Source organism: Mastomys coucha, unplaced genomic scaffold (genome assembly GCF_008632895.1).
Source record: "Mastomys coucha isolate ucsf_1 unplaced genomic scaffold, UCSF_Mcou_1 pScaffold21, whole genome shotgun sequence".
NCBI classification, from domain to species: domain Eukaryota; kingdom Metazoa; phylum Chordata; class Mammalia; order Rodentia; family Muridae; genus Mastomys; species Mastomys coucha.
The window spans coordinates 19619272-19637713 of NW_022196904.1; the positions used below are offsets into that span (position 1 = coordinate 19619272).

Sequence of the window (18442 nt, forward strand, 5' to 3'; positions counted from 1 at the left end):
GAGGAGGAGGAGGGGAACGGGCAGGGGAGGGGAAGGGGAGGGGGAAGGAGAAGGAGAGGGAGAGAGAGAAGGAAAGCAGAGCCAAGTGTGGAACTTTCTGTCCACAGTTCCTGCACTTGGAAGATGGAGGCAAGAGACATTCAGTCCAGCCTGGGCTTAGTCTCAAAACAAACAAACAAAACTCAAAATCCTTATTGGTTGTGGTTAATGTCAACCTGACAATATCTATAACTGCATAGGCAACATGCCTCTGTGCCTGTCTTGGAGGGAGTTTCTGAATTAGGATCTGAGGTGGGAAGACCCACCTTAACTATGGTCTGCACCATTTAGTGGCCTAGGGTTCTGGGCTGAACAGAAAGGAGAAATCAAGCTGAGCCAAGCATTTGTCTCCCTGGGCTTCCTGACTGCAGACAGGAATTGACCAGCCACTTAACAGAGCCTTTCTTCATCAGGCTGGACTAGTCCTGCCCTCAAACACTGAGTCACAATTAACCCTTTCTTCTTGAAGCTGTTTTTTGTCTCAGCACTGAGAATGCACAGCACCCTATCTTCTACTGTTCTGAAGCTGTATGTGGTCCAAGCCTCACAGTACCTAAGGCCTAAGGCTCTAACATCCTTGTGTTCTGAAGACCTTCAGAAACTTTCGTCTCATGCATCTACAGAAACTCAGACTGTCTACAGGGGCCCAGTTCTCTATGCGGCATTCACTTACAGGTGGCTTCGGTGGTCCGGCGGCTGTAGGACTTTCGGACGCGGTACCTGACTACCAGTTCACCTCTTTCCATGGTTGGCTCAAACACCTCCCTAGGGGAAGAAAGGAGAAGGTGAGGGATGAATAGAACCATGTGGAACCTGTCCTTCTAGGGGGCATTAAAGCAAGCACTAGTGCATTTCCAAGCTGTGCTGCTCTCCCCTTTAGTGCACGCTGAGCACATCCTGAATCAGCACTCCCTGCCTTCCATCTTCTCTTCAGGTCTCCTCATCCCCATTCAGATCTCTCTCTCTTTCTCTCTCACACAGAGAGACAGACAGACAGACAGACAGACAGACACACACACACACACACAGTCTCCTCATTGGTCTTCCATGACTTCAGCCTCCCCGATCGAGTTCTAACTCACCCATATCGAGTCTCCTTCTTCCTCCGATGGACGAGGAATAGGGCCAAGATGAGGACACAGGCGGCGGCCACAAGTGCTCCCAGCAGTACATACCACCAAGGCCACGAGAAGGCGCGAGGTGGGGGTTCACTCACTGTCAGAGGGTACAGGGGGACAAACCGCAGCTAAGGCCCCTGGATCCAGTTCCCTGGGGCCCAAGTGGGAGTGACATGGGAGGGAGACAGGAGTGTGACCTGGGTGGAAAGGGAAGGTGAGATGTGTATATAGGGGGCATGAACATGCAGGGATGGGATAGACGAGTGTGGGAGAGAGCCAGACGTAGTGCAGGGGAGACAGTGGCAGGATAATTGTGCAGAGAAGTGACCTGGGTGTGGAAAGACCAGTGAGTGAGGGAGAGAATCCACACAGTGCCAAAGGTGTATGGAACACGTGCATGGAGCACAAGGCTGATGAACAACAGACTAAGCCATATCTTTTAGGAGTGCTCGAAGATACGAGGAATGAGAGACAAATACATGTGCATAAGGGAAGTGTGTGTGTGTGTGTGTGTGTGTGTGTGTGTGTGTGTGCGCACGCACGTGCAAAGGAAAAAATGTCCAGTTTTTGTTTTGTTTTGTTTTAGGGAGGGTCAAATAAACCCCAGGCTAGCCTCAGACTTAGTTTGCAGCCAAAGATGACTTGAACCTCTGATCCTCCTGCTTTACCTCCTGAGTGCTTGGATTACAGGGATGCACCATGACTGGCTTATGGAGTGCTGGAGCCAGGGCCTCATGCATGCCCGGCAAGCACTCTCTACCAGCTGACCTACATCTCTAGCCCCACTCCCTGCCTTTCTTTTTAGAGTCAAGGTTTGTGGTAGCTTAGGGTGTCTTGAACTAATTCTTCTGCCTCCATAGCCTTCCCATGCGCTGGGGTTGCAAGTGTGTACCAACCATGGCAGGCTGTCAGCAGTGATCTTTAGGGATGTGGCTGAGCATGGGGAGAGTGTGCAGTAAACATGCAAAATACGTGAACTAAACATGAGCTGGCAAGTGAGGAGCACAGGAAGGCATGGTAAGTACAGGAAAGGGCAGGTATAGAGCAGGGAGGGGCTGGAGTATAATTGGTTATGTGTGTATGCTAAGAGTACCAGGAGGTAGGTGTGTGTGTGTCTGTCTAGGCATGTGTCTCTGTGTGTATTTGTGTGTGTATGTGTGTGTCTATCTAGGTATGTGTATATGTCTGTGTGTGTGTCTGTCTAGGTATGTGTCTGTGTGTGTGTATGTGTGTGTCTAGGCATGTGTATGTGTCTCTCTGTGTGTGTCTGTGTGTGTCTGTGTCTCTCTGTGTGTATGTGTATCTGTGTGTGTGTGTGTGTGTCTGTCTGTCTAGGCATGTATCTGTGTGTGTCTGTGTGTGTGTGTGTGTGTGTCTAGGCATGTGTATGTGTCTGTGTGTGTCTGTGTGTGTGTGTCTAGGCATGTGTATGTGTCTGTGTGTGTCTCTCTGTGTGTGTGTCTGTGTCTCTCTGTGTGTATGTGTATCTGTGTGTGTCTGTCTGTCTGTTTGTGTGGGTCTGTCTAGGCATGTGTCTGTGTGTGTATCTGTATATATGTGAGAGTTGAGTGTGCGACGGGCATGTGTGAGAGTTGAATGTGTGACAGACATGTGTGAGAGTGGAGCATGCACCGGGCATGTGTGAGGAAGGAAGAGCTGTCATGGGGCACGAGAGGAGGGCTGATGACATAGGAGGAAGAGGTGTGTGAAGAGCATTGAAAGAAGTGAGCTGAGTTCTAAGTGGTGGCTCTACAGGGTTAGGAAGGTACCATGGAAGTAGGAAGAAGATTTGAGAATTGCTGAAGAAATATTTGAAAGAGGGAACCTCTCTCTTTCTTTCTCTCCCCTTTCCCTCCCTTTTTCTATCCTTCCCCCCTTCTCCCCTCCCTTCTTCCCATTGATCTGTCTATTCATCCCTTATACATTCCATCTATCCATTGGTCTATCTCTATATGAATTCATCTATATGTATAACCATTCACTCTCCATGTGCCCACCCATGCATCCATCCATTTATGCATCTACCCATCCTTCAATTATTATTATTTTTTTGGAGACAGGGTCTTACTATGTGGCTGGCCTGGAACTCACTACATAGCCGAAGCTGGCCTCAAACTTAGAGGGATACACCTGCCCCCGTCTCCTAAGTGCTAGAATCCAACATACATACCACCATGCCTGGCTATCTATCCTTTAGTATTCTTTTCCCACACATGTGTGTATCCATCCAAGTGTCTGTCAACCCAGTCACCATATTCTTAACCACTCATGCATCCATCCTTTAATCTTTCCATCCATCTGTTCACCCACCCACCCAGTGTATATTAATTCACTCTTTACTCCATGTGTCTATAAATCTATCCACTCTCCCATACCATTCACTGGGCCACTCTACGTACCTCCCTCAAGGACCACACAAACTGAAGAAGTGAAGGATCAGAGAGATATGTTTGGGATGCGTGACAGGGGCGTGTAAAAGATACATGTGTGGTGATGAGGCCCTCCCTGCATGTTGGGGGAAGGCAGAGAAAGGGAGCGCAAAAGCCCTTACCCAGATGGTGGAGTGGCTGTCCTTGCCCTGTGAGGAGAAAGGACAGAGGAGAGACATGCTCAGAGAGGGCAAGACTGACATGACGCAAGTGAGCGGGCTGAGGGAGGCTCTGTGTCAGGCTCAGGGTAGCAACAGAATCTAAGCTGGGGGAGCACTGAGAGGCATGGGGAACAAGTCAGGGGTGCCAGGAAGAGACCATCCTAAGGGCAGCTTGAAGGGGGCTTGGTATGGCGTTAGAGTTACCTGGGCGCCAGGGCTCTAGGGGCACAGGAAGGCTCCAGGGCCCATCCCCAGCCGAGGTATAGGCTGTCACAGACACAGTCAGGTTAGCCACAGGCCTGTCCCCCCGCAGTTCCAAGGTCACCTCTCGAGTTAGCCCTATATCCATAAGTACCTAGGAAGTCCAGAGGCAACATCAGGAGGGACACCTACATCCAGAACTCCTAAGACTCAACTCTTGTTCATCCTTTCCCCTGCTCTCCACACTTGTCTCCACATCTCTAGCTCCATGTACTCTGGAACATCAGCTGCATAGGGCAGGGACTCTGCCTCATCTCTGGCCATATCCTCAAGCACTCAGAACAGTGCTTGGCACCAGGCACAGCTCACCATTTGTTGAATGGAATTCTCATCTTTTCATCCTCATCTAACCCCTCCTAACTTCCCACCCCTCTCTCCATCTTGGGGTACAGCCAGCCCAGATAAAACATCTGTATAAATTAGGAAGCGCCCCATTCCTAAGATGCTGTAAAAGTTATAATACCCAAGCCCAATGAGGTGATTTTACAATGCTCACAAACAGGCATTCCTCAGCCCCTTCTTCATGGACCCATTTAGAATTTCTGGAACACGCCTCGGTGGACGTGGTACAACAGTGTAGTAGTGCCTGTTTTCTATAATTGCTTGTGTCTACTTTGTCATCTCTTCCCCATCTCCCGCTTCCCACAACCATTCCACCCTAACCCAGCCAGCAGCACCCACCTCGGGGGTGTCCTGGCCTCGATATGCCAACCGGTACCCTAACAGGGTGCCCTGCAGGGGCACCCTTGGCTCCTGCCAACGCACGAGGACCTGGCTCCCATTCCGCATGGCGCTAACGTTCTCAGGGGGACCCAAGGGCACTGGAGGACATGGAAGAGGGAAGCTGGTACTCCCACCTCTTCCTGACCCCCTCCCCTGTTCCCAGGAAGTGGGGCAGGTTGCAAAGAACACACGCGTGGGCAATTCGTGCAGTTCTTCCATGAGCAGAAGCACAGGAAGAAATCTGGAGAGAGGCCAGTGGGTAGAGCTTGGGGGTCAGGGGCTGGATAATGAGACTAAGGACATTTGTAGGGTAAAGGGGTGAAAGGGGAGTTCAGGGTAGGACCAATAAAAGCAAAGCTCAATGATATCCTCCTTCTAAGACTTCTTACCTCCCTCTGTGGTCTCCACAGGAAGCCAGTGGGTCCAAGGTGAAGGGCCCTGGCTGCTGGTGCAGGATACCCGGATGTGATATGGGGTGTGAGGAAGGAGCTTTTCCAGCCGAAGCTGGTGGGGGGGCACTGATACTTGCAATGTGAGGGGCTCTTCTGGAGGATCTGACTCTCCCAGCCGGACACCCACACCATCGTCTGACAGCACAGCCTGAGGTTGGGGAAAGACAGGAGGACCAGAGGACAGTTATACTATTTTTTTTTTTTTTTTTTTTTGGTTTTTCAAGACAGGGTTTCTCTGTGTAGCCCTGGCTGTCCTGGAACTCACTCTGTAGACCAGGCTGGCCTTGAATTCAGAAATCTGCCTGCCTCTGCCTCCCAAGTGCTGGCACACGTCACCACTGCCCGGCCAGTTACACTATTCTTGATTGTGGTCCTAGTGTGACTATACAACTTTGCAAGGATGTGTGGGTGTCTGAGTGTTTGTGTATGTGTGAGTGTATGTACAACTCTGTGTGTTGTAGTTCCAAAACAGGACAATAATGGGCATACATATTTGCAAAGCAAAGAAACTATATGGCCACACCCTGTCTCGACACCTGCAAAAGCCATCCGTGCCAAGACTCCCCCTACCCCCGTCCGCTTTCAGAGCCCCAGTTTTCTCATTTAGAGGACCAGAGATGCCTTAAAAGGTTGTTTTAAGGTTGTTTAATGTGCAAACTGGAGGAGTGGTTCAGTGGTACAGAGCACTCTCTGGATCCCTAATATCACACAAACACCCATAAGCAAAAACCCTCAAAGCAATGACTCAAGGACTGAACCAACCAACCAACCAACCAACCAACAACCAACCAACCAACAACCAACCAACCAACAACCAACTAACCAACCAACCAACCAACAACCAACCAACCAACAACCAACCAACCAACCAACCAACCAACAACCAACCAACCAACAACCAACCAACCAACAACCAACCAACCAACCAACAACCAACCAACCAACCAACCAACCAACCAACCAACAACCAACCAACCAAAAACATCAAATGCAGTTGTGCAGCTAGTATGGTGACATTCAACTATAATGTAGCTCTTAGTGAGGCAGGAGGATCACTAGTTCAAGGACAGACTGGGCAACATAGTTAAGATCTTGGAAAAAAAATTAAAAAGAGAAAAGGCCAATATCTTGCACACCATTGAGTAACAAAGGAAGTCTACTTGTTATGTGTCAAAGTTTAATGATATATAGGTTAGTTTGTTTACAATAGTATCAACTTGTCTCCTCCCTGACTTCTTTCTAACACAGTGTTATTATGTACCCCTGGCTGACTTAGACTTGCTACATAGACCAATCTGGCCTTCAACTCCAGAGATACGCCTACCCCTCCCTCCCCAGTGCTGAGATTAAAGGCATGTTCTACTATGTCTGGTTGTTGTTATTATTATTATTATTATTATTGTTCTTGTTGTTATTGTGTGTGTGAGTGTGTGTATGTTATAGGACAACTTATGTGAGTCAGTTTTCTCCTATTATTTGGGTGCTGGGAATTAAATTCAGATCGTCAAGTTTGGCAGCAAGCACCTTTACCTGGTGAGCCATCTTACTGGCCCCCACTTTGTTTTTTGAGACAGGGTCTCTTAATAGGACCTGGGACTCACTGGTCTGCTAGACTGGCCAGCCAGTGAATTCCAGGGATCCATCATCTCCATCTGTCCCGGCACTGGGATTCCATATATGTTCTACTATTCTTGGCTCTTTTGTGTGGCTTCTGGGGTTCAAACTTGAGTTCTCAAGCTTGGATGGTAAACATTGTACTGACTGAGGCATATCCCTAAGCTCCCTTTTTGGCAAGACTGGGGATGAACCCAAAGATCTCATCAATGTTGGGCAAATATTCTACCACTCAACTATACCTCAGCCCTAAAAGTCAATATTTTTCTAGAGCCTACTGTATGCTAAGTCCCTTGTTAAGCCTGTACCTGGATAAACACATAAATCCCTCCTGTCCAATTAGAGGTTCAATTCTTTGTCTATTCCAGTTTTACAGATGGGGAAGCCAAGGCCCAGACATTCAGTAGCTTTCCCAAAGTAACATGGTCCCCAGAGAGGGTGACACTGGCCCTACAAGATCCGAGGAGGAGGAAAGTCAGTGATGGATAGCAAGAGGGGGCGAGTCTGCTCTCTGACCTACAGTGACATACAGGAAGAGGAACCTCTGCCAGGACAAAGGGGAGATGAATGCAGACAGTGGGCTCAAACTCACTCCCACTTCTCTTTTCCCTGGGACAGCTATGACCCTCCCTCAGGAACTGTCCAGCCGGAGCTTGTGGGCAGCAGGAAGTGAGACCTGGAGAAGGAAGAACTCACACTTCTGCTTTTCTTTGGACACTGCATGGATGTGGGTAGGAGGGCAGCTGTGGCTTGACCCGACATTTCAGATCTTTCAAGTTAGTGAAATGCCAGGATTGAACCTCAGTTTTGTTCTTCTGAGTAGGGGGGTTGGGGTGGAGGTGCAGGCCACTTTCCTTTCAGGAACTCTCAGTTTCATACCTTGAAAGGGAAATGCCCCAATTCTATGCATGGGCTCTACCTCAAGCTACAGCCCCAGCCCCTCACTGGAAAATTCTAGGCAGGGGCTCTACCACTGAGCCATGCTTTCAGCTTTTTAAGTCTTTTTTTGAGACAGTCTTGCTATTTTGCCCAGGGTAGCTTGGAACTCTCCATCCTTTTGCTCCCAAATGCTGACATTACAGGCCTGTACCATTGTAACTGTGCTGTGATATGTTCCATCAAACAGCCTTATCTGCCTGAACTATGCTATATAACACTGAGGTGACGATGTGACTAAAATCACTTTCCTTAGAGAGCCCAAGTGTTATATTGGGAAATACCTACCTTAGAAAAAGACAATTCAGAGTGGTCAGGGTGAAGACAGTAAGCATAGGGCTATGACAGGAACAGCTACAAGTCCTGACAACTTAGAGTTCCCAATCAGGCTACAGTCAAAATTACTAATACTAAAAACAATAAAACCAGCTAATAGTCCACAACACATCCCCAGACAATGTTTTAAGTTGGCTGCTTGTCTTCATATACTGAATTCTCATTCCTATCTTGTAAATATTAGCATCATGCTCATCTTATAGATGGGAGAACTGAAGCCCAGAATGGTCTTTGGGGTTTACTCAAGTTCACACAGCCAACAAGTGAAATAGGTGACTCTTGGATTAACTGGTGTGGAAGGGCTGGTTTTCCATTGGGAAGATGATGTAGTATGTGGGTGGATCGAAGGAGGGCTGAGACCAAAGTGATCAAAGTCAGAGGGTCTTACCTGCAGGTTGCAGTGGGTGAGCGGGTAGATACCACTCAAGCCAGGGGTCCAAGCTACCTCTAGCTCTGTAGGCTGTCTGGAAACCACGTGGAGATGGTGTGGCCTCTGGGGGAGCACTGTGGGCAGATGAGGGGAAGGCCGACTCTTAGGAACCTCTCCCCAAAGCCCTCCATCTTCCCACTGCCTTCTCCTCTGACCTCTGGTCCAGCCTCCCGTCACCAAGATCTTTGAACCCTCTTGTTGTCACCTGTGATAGTTGCTGTGCGGGAGGTGGTAACTCCCTTGGCATTGTGGGCTTCACATGAGAAAGAAGATGTCTTGTTCAGGCCTGGGGAATAGTATGAGAAAGCCTAGTGTCACAGGGGGTAGGACTCCCACACCTTGTCACACAGTCACAGACACACACGTATAGATGCACACAGAAACACGCATGCTCACATACGTATGTACACAGACACACATACCCAGACTCATTTAGACTCAGGAAGTGTTCACATCTACAGAGCCAGATGGTACACTGTCACACCAGACCATGGGCAGGCTGAGGTAGGAGTATCTCAAGCTCAAGCCTGCCTGGCAGAGTGAGTTCAAGATTCTCGTCTCAAAATTAAGCAGTAAAAAGTGAGTAAGTAAGCCAGGCGGTGGTGGCGCACGCCTTTAATCCCAGCACTTGGGAGGCAGAGGCAGGTGGATTTCTGAGTTCGCAGCCAGCTTGGTCTACAGAGTGAGTTCCAGGACAGCCAAGGCTACACAGAGAAACCCTGTCTCGAAAAAACCAAACCAAACAAAACAAAAACAAAAACAAAAAAACCCAAAACAAACAAAAAAAAGTGAGTAAAGAAATAAAAGGGAAAAAAGAAAGGAAAGATGACTGTGTCTAGGTATGGGAGAGGAGAAAGTTTATCACAGACATGTGGGAGAGCATAGCCGGAGGCAGGGGCGTCTGGGAGAGTCCAGAGTGGACATGATCAGACTGAGCTGGGCCATGTGGGCAGAGGGGGAGGGGCAGGGAGAGGAGACAGGAGAAATGAGCTACAGCAGCCAGGAGGCCTAAAGATACAAAAGACCAGGTAACCAAAATGGTTGTGTTCTGTAGGGAAAAGCAGCCTTGGGCTGGAAAAGTTTAGGGTAGGGAGTGGAGTATAATGGCTATGAGGGCCCTGTATATGGACTGAGGAATGCTGGGAGAATCTGGAGGTGGGGTCTACTTTAGTATGTTAAGTAGGCTCCTCAGCCATTTGTCCCAGGCTTGAAATCTAACAAAAAGGATACTGGAAGGGGCTGGGGAGATGGCTCAGCAGTTAAGAGCACTTTTTGCTCTTGTAGAGGACCTGGGTTTGGTTCACAGCACCTACGTGGCAGCTCACAACTGCCTATGAATCCAGTTTCAGGGGATCCAATGCCCTCTCTGATCTCCACTATTGCAGCATGCATATATCTGGTTCATGCACATATAGTCAGGCATATACACATATAAAATAACAAGATTGTGGATGTAGTTCAGTGGTAGAGTTCTTTCCTATAGTGTGGAAGGATCATCCCTGCAGAGAAAAGGGTTGTGGTGAGGCTTATACCAACATCCCAACATATACTCACACAGGCCTACACAGATTTACACAGAGACACAAACAGTGAGCACATACTTAAGGACAGAAGTGTACAGTTATATACATGTGTTTGCTCATTGATAAATTTGTCTCCTCTCTTGGACAAATTTATTTGTTTCCTCTCTTGGCTCAGTCTGCTTCTGGTGTTCCTCTCTCTTTTTCTCTCTTTCACTTGCTCGATTGTATACACACACACACACACACATACACACACACACACAGAGTCTTACAACAAGATGTCTATGTGACTTCACTTTCCCTTTTTCATGCTGGCTCTCAGATGACACACCTAAGTTGCTCTGCCCCTGACTAATCTCTGTAGAATTGAAACCTGGCTTTGCTTTCCCTCCTCATTGCCAGCATGCTCACATGTCATCCAAGAATCACATTTCTTAGGGTTCTCTCTCTCTCTCTCTCTCTCTCTCTCTCTCTCTCTCTCTCAGAATCTCCATTTTAGGAGAGCAGAGAATGTCTGTTTAAGTAACCCTGTGGTGGCAGCATGGCCTGGCACACAGTAGGTGCTCCACAAATGTCTGTTGAATGAGTGAGTGAATTTTTTTCCAAGACAGGGTTTCTCTGTATAGCCCTGGCTGTCCTAGTACTCACTCTGTAGACCAGGCTGGCCTCAAACTTAGAGACCTGCCTACCTCTGCCTCCTGAGTGCTGGGATCAAAGGTGTGTGCCATCACCAACTGGCTATGAGTGAATTTTTAAAAAGATTTTGTGTGTGTGTGTGTCTGTGTGTGCGCCACATGTATTCAGGTGCCTTCAGAGGCCAGAAGAGGGAATGGAGTTCCCAGGAGCTAGACACATACAGAAAGATGTAAGTTGGCCCATGTAGATGCTAGGAATTGAACTCAGGTCCCCAGTAAGAGGAGCAAGTGCCCTTTTATTTGCTAAACACTCTCTCCTTCCCCAATGAATCTTTCTGATGGAGCCCAGGGCTGCATGCATGCTAGCCCAATGCTCTATAGATGAACGACACCCCCAGCTCCTCCCCGATGGATTCTAGGCAGATGTCTCATTACTAAGCTGCACTCCCAGCCTTCCTTTTAACTTTTTTTTGGAGATAGGATCTCACTAAGTTGCCCAGACTGGCCTTGAACAGACTCTGTAGCTCAGAGGGCTTTAAACATGCAATCCTCTTGTGTCAGTCTCTGGAGTAGCTGGAATGGCAGGCCGACAAAACCAAGCCTTACAAGCCAATGAACACATGTGTGTGCATCTGTGTTTGGGTGTGTAAGGAAGAAAAGGGAGCCTGATTATGTAACAGGACCAGCAAGCCAGTTAAATGTGTTTTTGAATAAATGTCTTGGTGTGTCTGGGAAAGGTTTGTGGGCCAAGGTGTTTGTTTTGAGTCTCTTGTTTTGTCTTGTTTGTGTACCCACTCTGTGATGCAACTGTGTCACCACCGTATACACACACACACAAGTGTGTACAAATACAAATACCCCAGACACAAGCAGGCAAACACTCAGATATGCAATACCCATGTGCGCAGAGTCCCCTAGTACTGGGGCTGCAATTCTGAGCCTGGTGGATGTTGATGTGCGTGCGTTTGCCCATCTGTTTCATGGCTTGTGTAAGTCTGAGGACATCATGTACTTGTATCACTGTGGCATCTGCGTTTGTGCGAGCGCGGCGTTCCCTCCACCTGGTATGTTGGAGGGCGGCCTCGCTCGGCAGACACAAAGTTTCCTTTTCTCAGTCAGCAGAGGGAGTGGAACAGGGGAAAATCCGTCTCGAAGGCCGGAAGGGGGTGGGTAGGGAAGCGCCCTAGCCTCGGCTGCCCAGGCTGGCTGCGGTTCCCAGCCAAGGTCAGGTGCCCGCGCCGCAGCCCCCGCGGCCGGGGAAGGGATGTGTGGCCCTGGGAGGGCAGCCTGGGGGGGGGGGGACGAGCACTGGATCACGTCCAGCCACCTGGCACGTGGGGGCCACCACGCGGGAGCTGGCGCCAAGGGCTAGCCGTAGCAGCCCCGGGGCAAGGGGGGGGGGTTGGTTCTGGAGCTCGGTTCTGTTCCGACCGCAGCATTCCTGCCCCCGCCTGAGTCACCGGGGCGCCCCCCACCCTCTACTTCCGGCCTGTCCTGGTGGGCATAGCCTGGGATTTCCTATTCTCTATGCCCCAGGGGCTGGATCTCAAATGAGGACACTGGGATGAGCTGAGGGGTCTGGGACCCCTCTCTCCTCCTGCACTCCACCACACAAAAGCCTGTGGACTCCAGATGTCTTTTCCAGATGTACTGCCCTGCCCCCACCCCATCCGCTCACTCCCACCCATGGCTTTTCTGAGGGAATGAGAGAGATGGAGGGAGAAGAGGACACGCCCTGACTCAGATAGAGAGGGACAGAGAGGCACTCACACGCACAAACTGACAAAATTCTTTTACAAAGCACCCTCCCCTCCCCCGACAGTGAATCACTCTTAAATACACAGGGGCCGTTATTAGCACAAATATAAACACACAGAAATGCAGCACTGGCTAAGCTATACACTATTCACAGGGCGGATGCTGTCCCAAACACAGTGACATAAATGCCCTGGGACTTACTGGTAAACACATGGAGACTGGCAATGAGGCATAGCACCATAAACAGACAGAAAGACAGACAGACAGACAGACAGACAGACACACACACACACACACACACACACACACACACACGAGTCAGTGTGGGGAGGAGCACATAAACACACAGTCCAACCTCCCTCCACACATGCACCGTAAACACCTGGCCAAATAGTATACATAGATCTCAATACTGAGAAACACAAACCAAGCATACTTCTGTCTCCAAACAACACATGTCAGTGTTGAAAGGGACAGACAAATGGATATAAATTAGGAAGCAATAAAAATTAATGTTGACTCTCACCCCCCACACACACATGCAGAGAGAGAGAGAGAGAGAGAGAGAGAGAGAGAGAGAGAGAGAGAGAGAGAGTGCGTTATCTATGCCAAAACAGAGACAGAAGGATGGGAAAACAGGCAGATGGGGAAACTATTATTGTGCAGCCACAAAGGCCCTCTGTAAAGACCACAAGATGGGGACACTGCCACATATGCATGGGTTGGCACAGATACACGGGTAACAGGTGAGCACTTGGGGTTCAGTCACCAGGAATCAGTAGGAGTCAGTGACAGACCCTGAGAGAGCAGGTGCACACTAATGCTCTGCTGTGAATCTCTGCCTGTCTCTTCGGTACATCCTAAGACACAGAATTTCATGATGACGATCATACTTTCCTCTCTTTCTTTTTTTCCTTTTTTGGGGAGGAGGGTTGAGACAGGGTTTTTTATGTAATAGCCCCGACTGTCCTGGAACTCATTCTGTAGACCAGGCTGGCCTCAAACCCACAGAGCCCTGCCTGCTTCTGCCTTCCGAGTGCTGGGATTAAGGGCGGACAGCACACTGTCTGGCTCATGCTTTTCCTTTGATGGTCAATTAGAAACACACCAACCTAGTGACACAGGCATCTTCCCTCTCCCTTTGGAGACAGGGTCTTGTGTAGCCCAGGCTGGCCTCCTTGAGTGTTGGGATCACAGGCACAAGCTGCCACGTCCATATGACATCTTGATACTGCAAGGGACTGGGACCTTGCAGCAGTACATGCAAACCCCTTTCACTCCTGTGAACTGATGTTACCTTAATATACAGGGGTTTTCAAGCTAGCCACACGGTGCCAGCGGCTCTGGCCTTAGACAATAGCAATGGCCATGAAGACAGAGCACCGTAGGAAAACAGATATCAGACAAAGTTGACCTTTAGTGATAGTTACAGAGGCTCACTCTGAGATCCACCTAGGCTGGCCCCCACTAAGACATTCTTTCCTACAGAGCAGTTGATGCTGATGGATCGGCCAATCTGGGAAGACAGGGCTACACGTGTGGAACTCCTCACCTCTTTGCAGGTGCTTCTGTTCGTGTCATAACACGCTGAGAGACACAGAAGACCCTCTCACACCTGTGGGCCCCATCTCTCCCCCTCCTCCCTTCTTGCCCAGCCCAGCTGACTCAGGCCCCATTCCTATCCTTACCAGACCACTCGAGCCACAGGCCTGAGTCACTCCTCTGGGGGCCAGCATGCTCATCACACTTCCTTGCACACTCAGGGCTCCCAGAATGCTGGGAATGTGAGCTGTTCCCTCCACACTGAGAGACCCCTCCTCACCTCCCCTGAGAGGCAGCAGCTGGGGTTTTAGGAAGTCGTTACTCTTCTGGGTGTTGCTATGTGTGGCTCCATCTCTTCTTCTTTAATAAGGGGCACTCAAGGTCTCTAGCCCTATCTCTGACTACCATGTGACCCTAAGCAAAATGTCCAAACGGTATAGTACAGAAAGGGAGGGTTACTCTGAAATAGGGGTCCCGTCATTCAGACTACACTATCATGTGTCTCTCCATACTGTTGCTCACTTTCCCTCCCTCGTTCTACTCTGGGCTCTGCTGTCCCAGAAAAGCTCAGCTGAGTGTGGACCGAGGCCTAGGGGACACTTCAGAGCAGGGGGTGGGCAGGTCAAAGGAGGAGGTGGACAGAGGAGGGTATTGGTTCATTCTGATGCCCTGCTTGGGTCAGGGCTGACAAAAGAGCACCAGGCCTGCACACTTGGGCCACTGAACAGCTTTAGAGGAGATCTGGGACAAAGAATGCTATTGAACAGAGAGGGGCTGGGGTGAGCAGAGAGAAAGAGAGGCTGGGGTGAACAGAGAGAGAGGGGGAGAGGGAAAGAGAGAGGTTGGGGTGAACAGAGAGGGGGGAGAGGGAAAGAGAGAGGTTGAGGTGAACAGAGAGAGAGGGGGGGGAAGAGAGATTGGGGTGAACAGAGAGAGGGGGAGAGGGAAAGAGAGAGGCTGGGGTGAACAGAGAGAGGGGGAGAGGGAAAGAGAGAGGCTGGGTTGAACAGAGGCACACACACAGAAGTAGCAAAACAGTGATGGAGAGACAGACAGATGAAAAAATCACAGGGAGGGAAATAAGACAGAAGACAGAGACAAGTGGACAGACACTTCTAACGAAGGGCCCTGGCTGCCTTACTTTGGCCCACTCTCAGACTCACCTGGAGCTTGCAGACTGTGCTGAGAGCTGTATCCTGGGACTGGCGCCAGGGGGACAGCATCTTGAAGCCAGAGTAGGGTCACTGGTTCCGGGGGTCCCTGGGCCTGGCAGCTTAGGTTGAAGGGGGTGTTGGCAGGCACGGCTTTGTCTTCAGGCTCCTCCAGGAAGTACGGGAGACCTGGGCCATCAATGACAGAAGCTTAGCTCCCTCTGAACCTCCCAGGGCCCCCAGATTATCATTAGGATGTTGGAGGTGCTAAACACTAGATCCACCCTGCAGGGTTTTTGACTTGTCCCTTATATCTGGTCTCTCGGGACACCGGCATCACCTTCAGATTTTTGATCCTTTATGCTGCTATGCCTAGTACCACACTTCCAACATCTGGTATAGCCTATGCCTGACCACCTTGGACATTTTTCAGGGCATGTAAAAGTCTCACCTTGTCTCTTGTTATTCCTTTTCTCTTTCTCCTCCCCCTCTTCCTGCCCCTTTCCTTCTTCCTGTTCTCTCTCTCTCTCTCTCTCTCTTTCTCTCTCTCTCTCTCTCTCTCTCTCTCTCTCTGAGTAACGACCTCTCTACAGAGCCTTGGCTGTCCTGGAACTCACTATGTAGACCAGACTGGCCTTGAACTCACAGAGATCCTCCTGTCTCTCCTCCTCAGTGCTGGGATTAAAGGTGTTACCATGCCCAGGTCTTCTCTTTTTGAGGATCTTGCTATGTATCCCAGACTAGCCTCAAACTACAGATCACTTGTCTCAGTCTACTGAATGTGGCTATTGTATGCGTGCATCACTATGCCTGGCTTTCCTTGTACCCCTTTCCTAATGAAGAAGTGAGGTACTTGGAATAATGGGAGAATTAACTTGTGTGCCCCTGACTCCTAGACTAGAAGGTCCTACTCCAAGCATATCTCATTCCCTGGGATATCCAAAAGCTTCCCAAATCTCTCTCCTCTGGGACATAGAACCTCCCTTAGACCCGTCCCCCATAATGTATGGACTCCCTTGTGTCCCCAACTCTCAAGATTCCCTAAGTCTCTGGACTTTACGTCCCGATGGAAAAGCTTCGAGTTCTTCATCACCTGTCATCCCCACATAAGCTCTGACCCAAGAACTCACCTTCCAGCCCTACGAAGCCAGGCTGAGACACAAAGGTCCGTCCTTCCAGGTGCACCATACACTGGTACTCTCCTGTATCTGAAAGTTGCAGGGCTGAGATTCTAGAAGGGAAGAGGAGGGACAGAGAGCCTGGGGGTCAGGGTTGGACACCAGGAGGGTCAGCAGAACTGAAAGAGGGAGGGGGTTTGGACAGGAAACTTATAGGAGGCTGAAGTAGGTCCTATTTTTAACTCATTTTTACAGAAGAGGAAAATGAAACCCGGAGGTCATATCGCAAGCTCGGAGCCACGTGCCCAGTAAGTGGTCAGGTGGAGATTCTCAACCCAGGTGGAGGGGCTGCCCAGTGGCTTGGTGTGGAAGGGCTATGTGTATGGAGACCACTGATCAGTGACAGGTGCCACACCTGAGCTGACTGACAACTTTCCATTCGTCTTGCCAATCTTCGCCCAGAGGCACCTGGGTCTGGGTGTTATCAGCCAGTTCTAGGATCTGTCCATCTCGAAGCCACACCACCTCAGGGGGTTCCCCTTGAACCTGGAGCTCACACCGAAGCATCCCCATGAGTCCTCTGGCTCCCGTGATATTCCCTGGGTTTCCCACAAATGGACTGTCAATCTCCGTCTGTGTGTCTGTCAGGGGGATGGTAAAGAGCATGGTTAAGAATCCCACAGATCGCTGCTCCTCGGGTTCACCTTCTCTATCTGCCCACGGTTGCCAGGACCCCACATAGTTGTAGAGTGACCTCAGAGGGGGTGGGGTGGAGGCATGGGGGAGGATGGGAGTCTTCCCAGGGGACTGAGGTCTGACTTCCATCTCATGTCCAGTCTGTTGGGAAGAAGGCCTGGGATCTGGCAGCCTCCCACGCCCTGGACTGCCTGGCAGGACCGGTCCTTGCCATTCTGGTCTCTAGAGACTTCACAGTCTGGAGTGGGAAATAGAGGAAAAGAAAACGGAGCAGAGAAGGAAAGGGAAAGGGAGGGGAGGAGGAGAGGAGAGGAGAGGAGAAGAGAGAAGAGGAGAGGAGAGGAGAGAGAGCGAGCGCACTCCAGCAGGGCAAGAACAAGTGGAGGGGGACAGCAGTGACAAGGGGGGCCCAGGACTCCCAAGCCCTCCTTCTCCAGCCTTCCTTCTGTGTTTGTTGGGGAAAGATCCTGTCCTGTCATCTGGACCCTCTAGTTCTGACCCTGTCCTCAGGACCCAGATTCATCAGCCCTCCAGCCCTCCCTCAGCTCCTTCTGTCTGTCTTTCTGCTCAGTCCATCTTCTGGTCCTCTCTGTTTCTGTTTCTTGTCCTTCTGTTTCTCTCTGAGTTGCTTTCCTTAACCCCAGGCTCTTTGAGTCTGTGTCTTTCTGCCCCCACCCGCCTCAAGCCAGCACTCTGTCGTCCCAAGGAAACTCCCTAAGCCAGCCCAGCACCCCCAACACCTGCCAGCCAGCCCCGACCTCCTCACTGCCCCTGCCCTGGGTCCCATCAGCCCGTGTCTTGCCTCAATGAGACCCCATCACTCACCCTTAGGGGCTGCACACCCCCAGCAGCACAGCGCCAAGTACCAGGCCAGCGGGACCCTGCCCATCCTCAAGACACCAACGGCTGAGATTGATGCCAAACTTTCTTCCGAAGTTGATGGGCACCTCGCTAGGGAAGGGGGCAGGGCCGGGTTGTCCCCGGCCCTCCCCCCACCTCTGGGCTCCTGGGATTTGGCACTGCCCGCCTGGCACAGCGGGAGCCCCTCGGCTGGCTCAACTCCTCCGCAACTAGCCGCCTTCCCGGCTACCCTGCCTCATTCTCTCACTCCCAGACTTCTTTCCCCGCCCCTGGCTCCCCCTCTGCCTCCGCCCACTAGGGCCCCAGCCTTGGGGCCACTGGGACTTGGAGGGGTTAACTAGGAGTGAAGAGTACAGATCTGCCTTGTCTTAAAGGAGACTGGGCGCCTTGGAGAGAGGCTGGGAAGGAGGAAGGAGACTTTGGTGGCTCATGGTGGCTGAGGCCGATTCTGGGCTGGTGAGTTAGGAGGATGGGCGCTGTCCCCCTGGACTCTCTCAGGGTCTGGTAAACATTCCTGTAGAATTTCCACTCCTCTCAGCCCAAGACCCCCCCCAGCCCCCCTTTCTGGGCCTCCACCCTCAGCCCAGCCTCCTAGGCCTCCTCCAATTCCCCTCACACTCACAGCAGCTTGAACAAGGACACATTCTCTCTCTCTCTCT

At 50.6% G+C, this 18442-nt stretch overlaps 1 protein-coding gene across 4 annotated transcripts in view; it reads right to left on the reverse strand.

Annotated features, from left to right (window-relative positions):
• Axl (AXL receptor tyrosine kinase) overlaps positions 1-18442 on the reverse strand; it is a 32538-nt gene that overhangs the window by 12898 nt on the left and 1198 nt on the right. The window contains exons 1-12 of one of the 4 annotated variants that reach the window (XM_031385795.1): positions 17748-18100; positions 16642-16867; positions 16239-16339; positions 15121-15297; positions 8705-8785; positions 8458-8573; positions 5121-5331; positions 4690-4829; positions 3952-4102; positions 3709-3735; positions 1122-1254; positions 713-804 (exon numbers count right to left, since the gene is read on the reverse strand). In XM_031385795.1, coding sequence (XP_031241655.1) covers positions 713-804; positions 1122-1254; positions 3709-3735; positions 3952-4102; positions 4690-4829; positions 5121-5331; positions 8458-8573; positions 8705-8785; positions 15121-15297; positions 16239-16339; positions 16642-16867; positions 17748-17811 — 1519 coding nt within the window. In that variant the 5' untranslated portion in view covers positions 17812-18100. Of the gene's footprint in view, positions 1-712; positions 805-1121; positions 1255-3708; positions 3736-3951; positions 4103-4689; positions 4830-5120; positions 5332-8457; positions 8574-8704; positions 8786-15120; positions 15298-16238; positions 16340-16641; positions 16868-17747; positions 18101-18442 lie in introns of those variants that run through there. The other 3 variants (XM_031385794.1, XM_031385797.1, XM_031385796.1) reach the window with 3 other exon arrangements.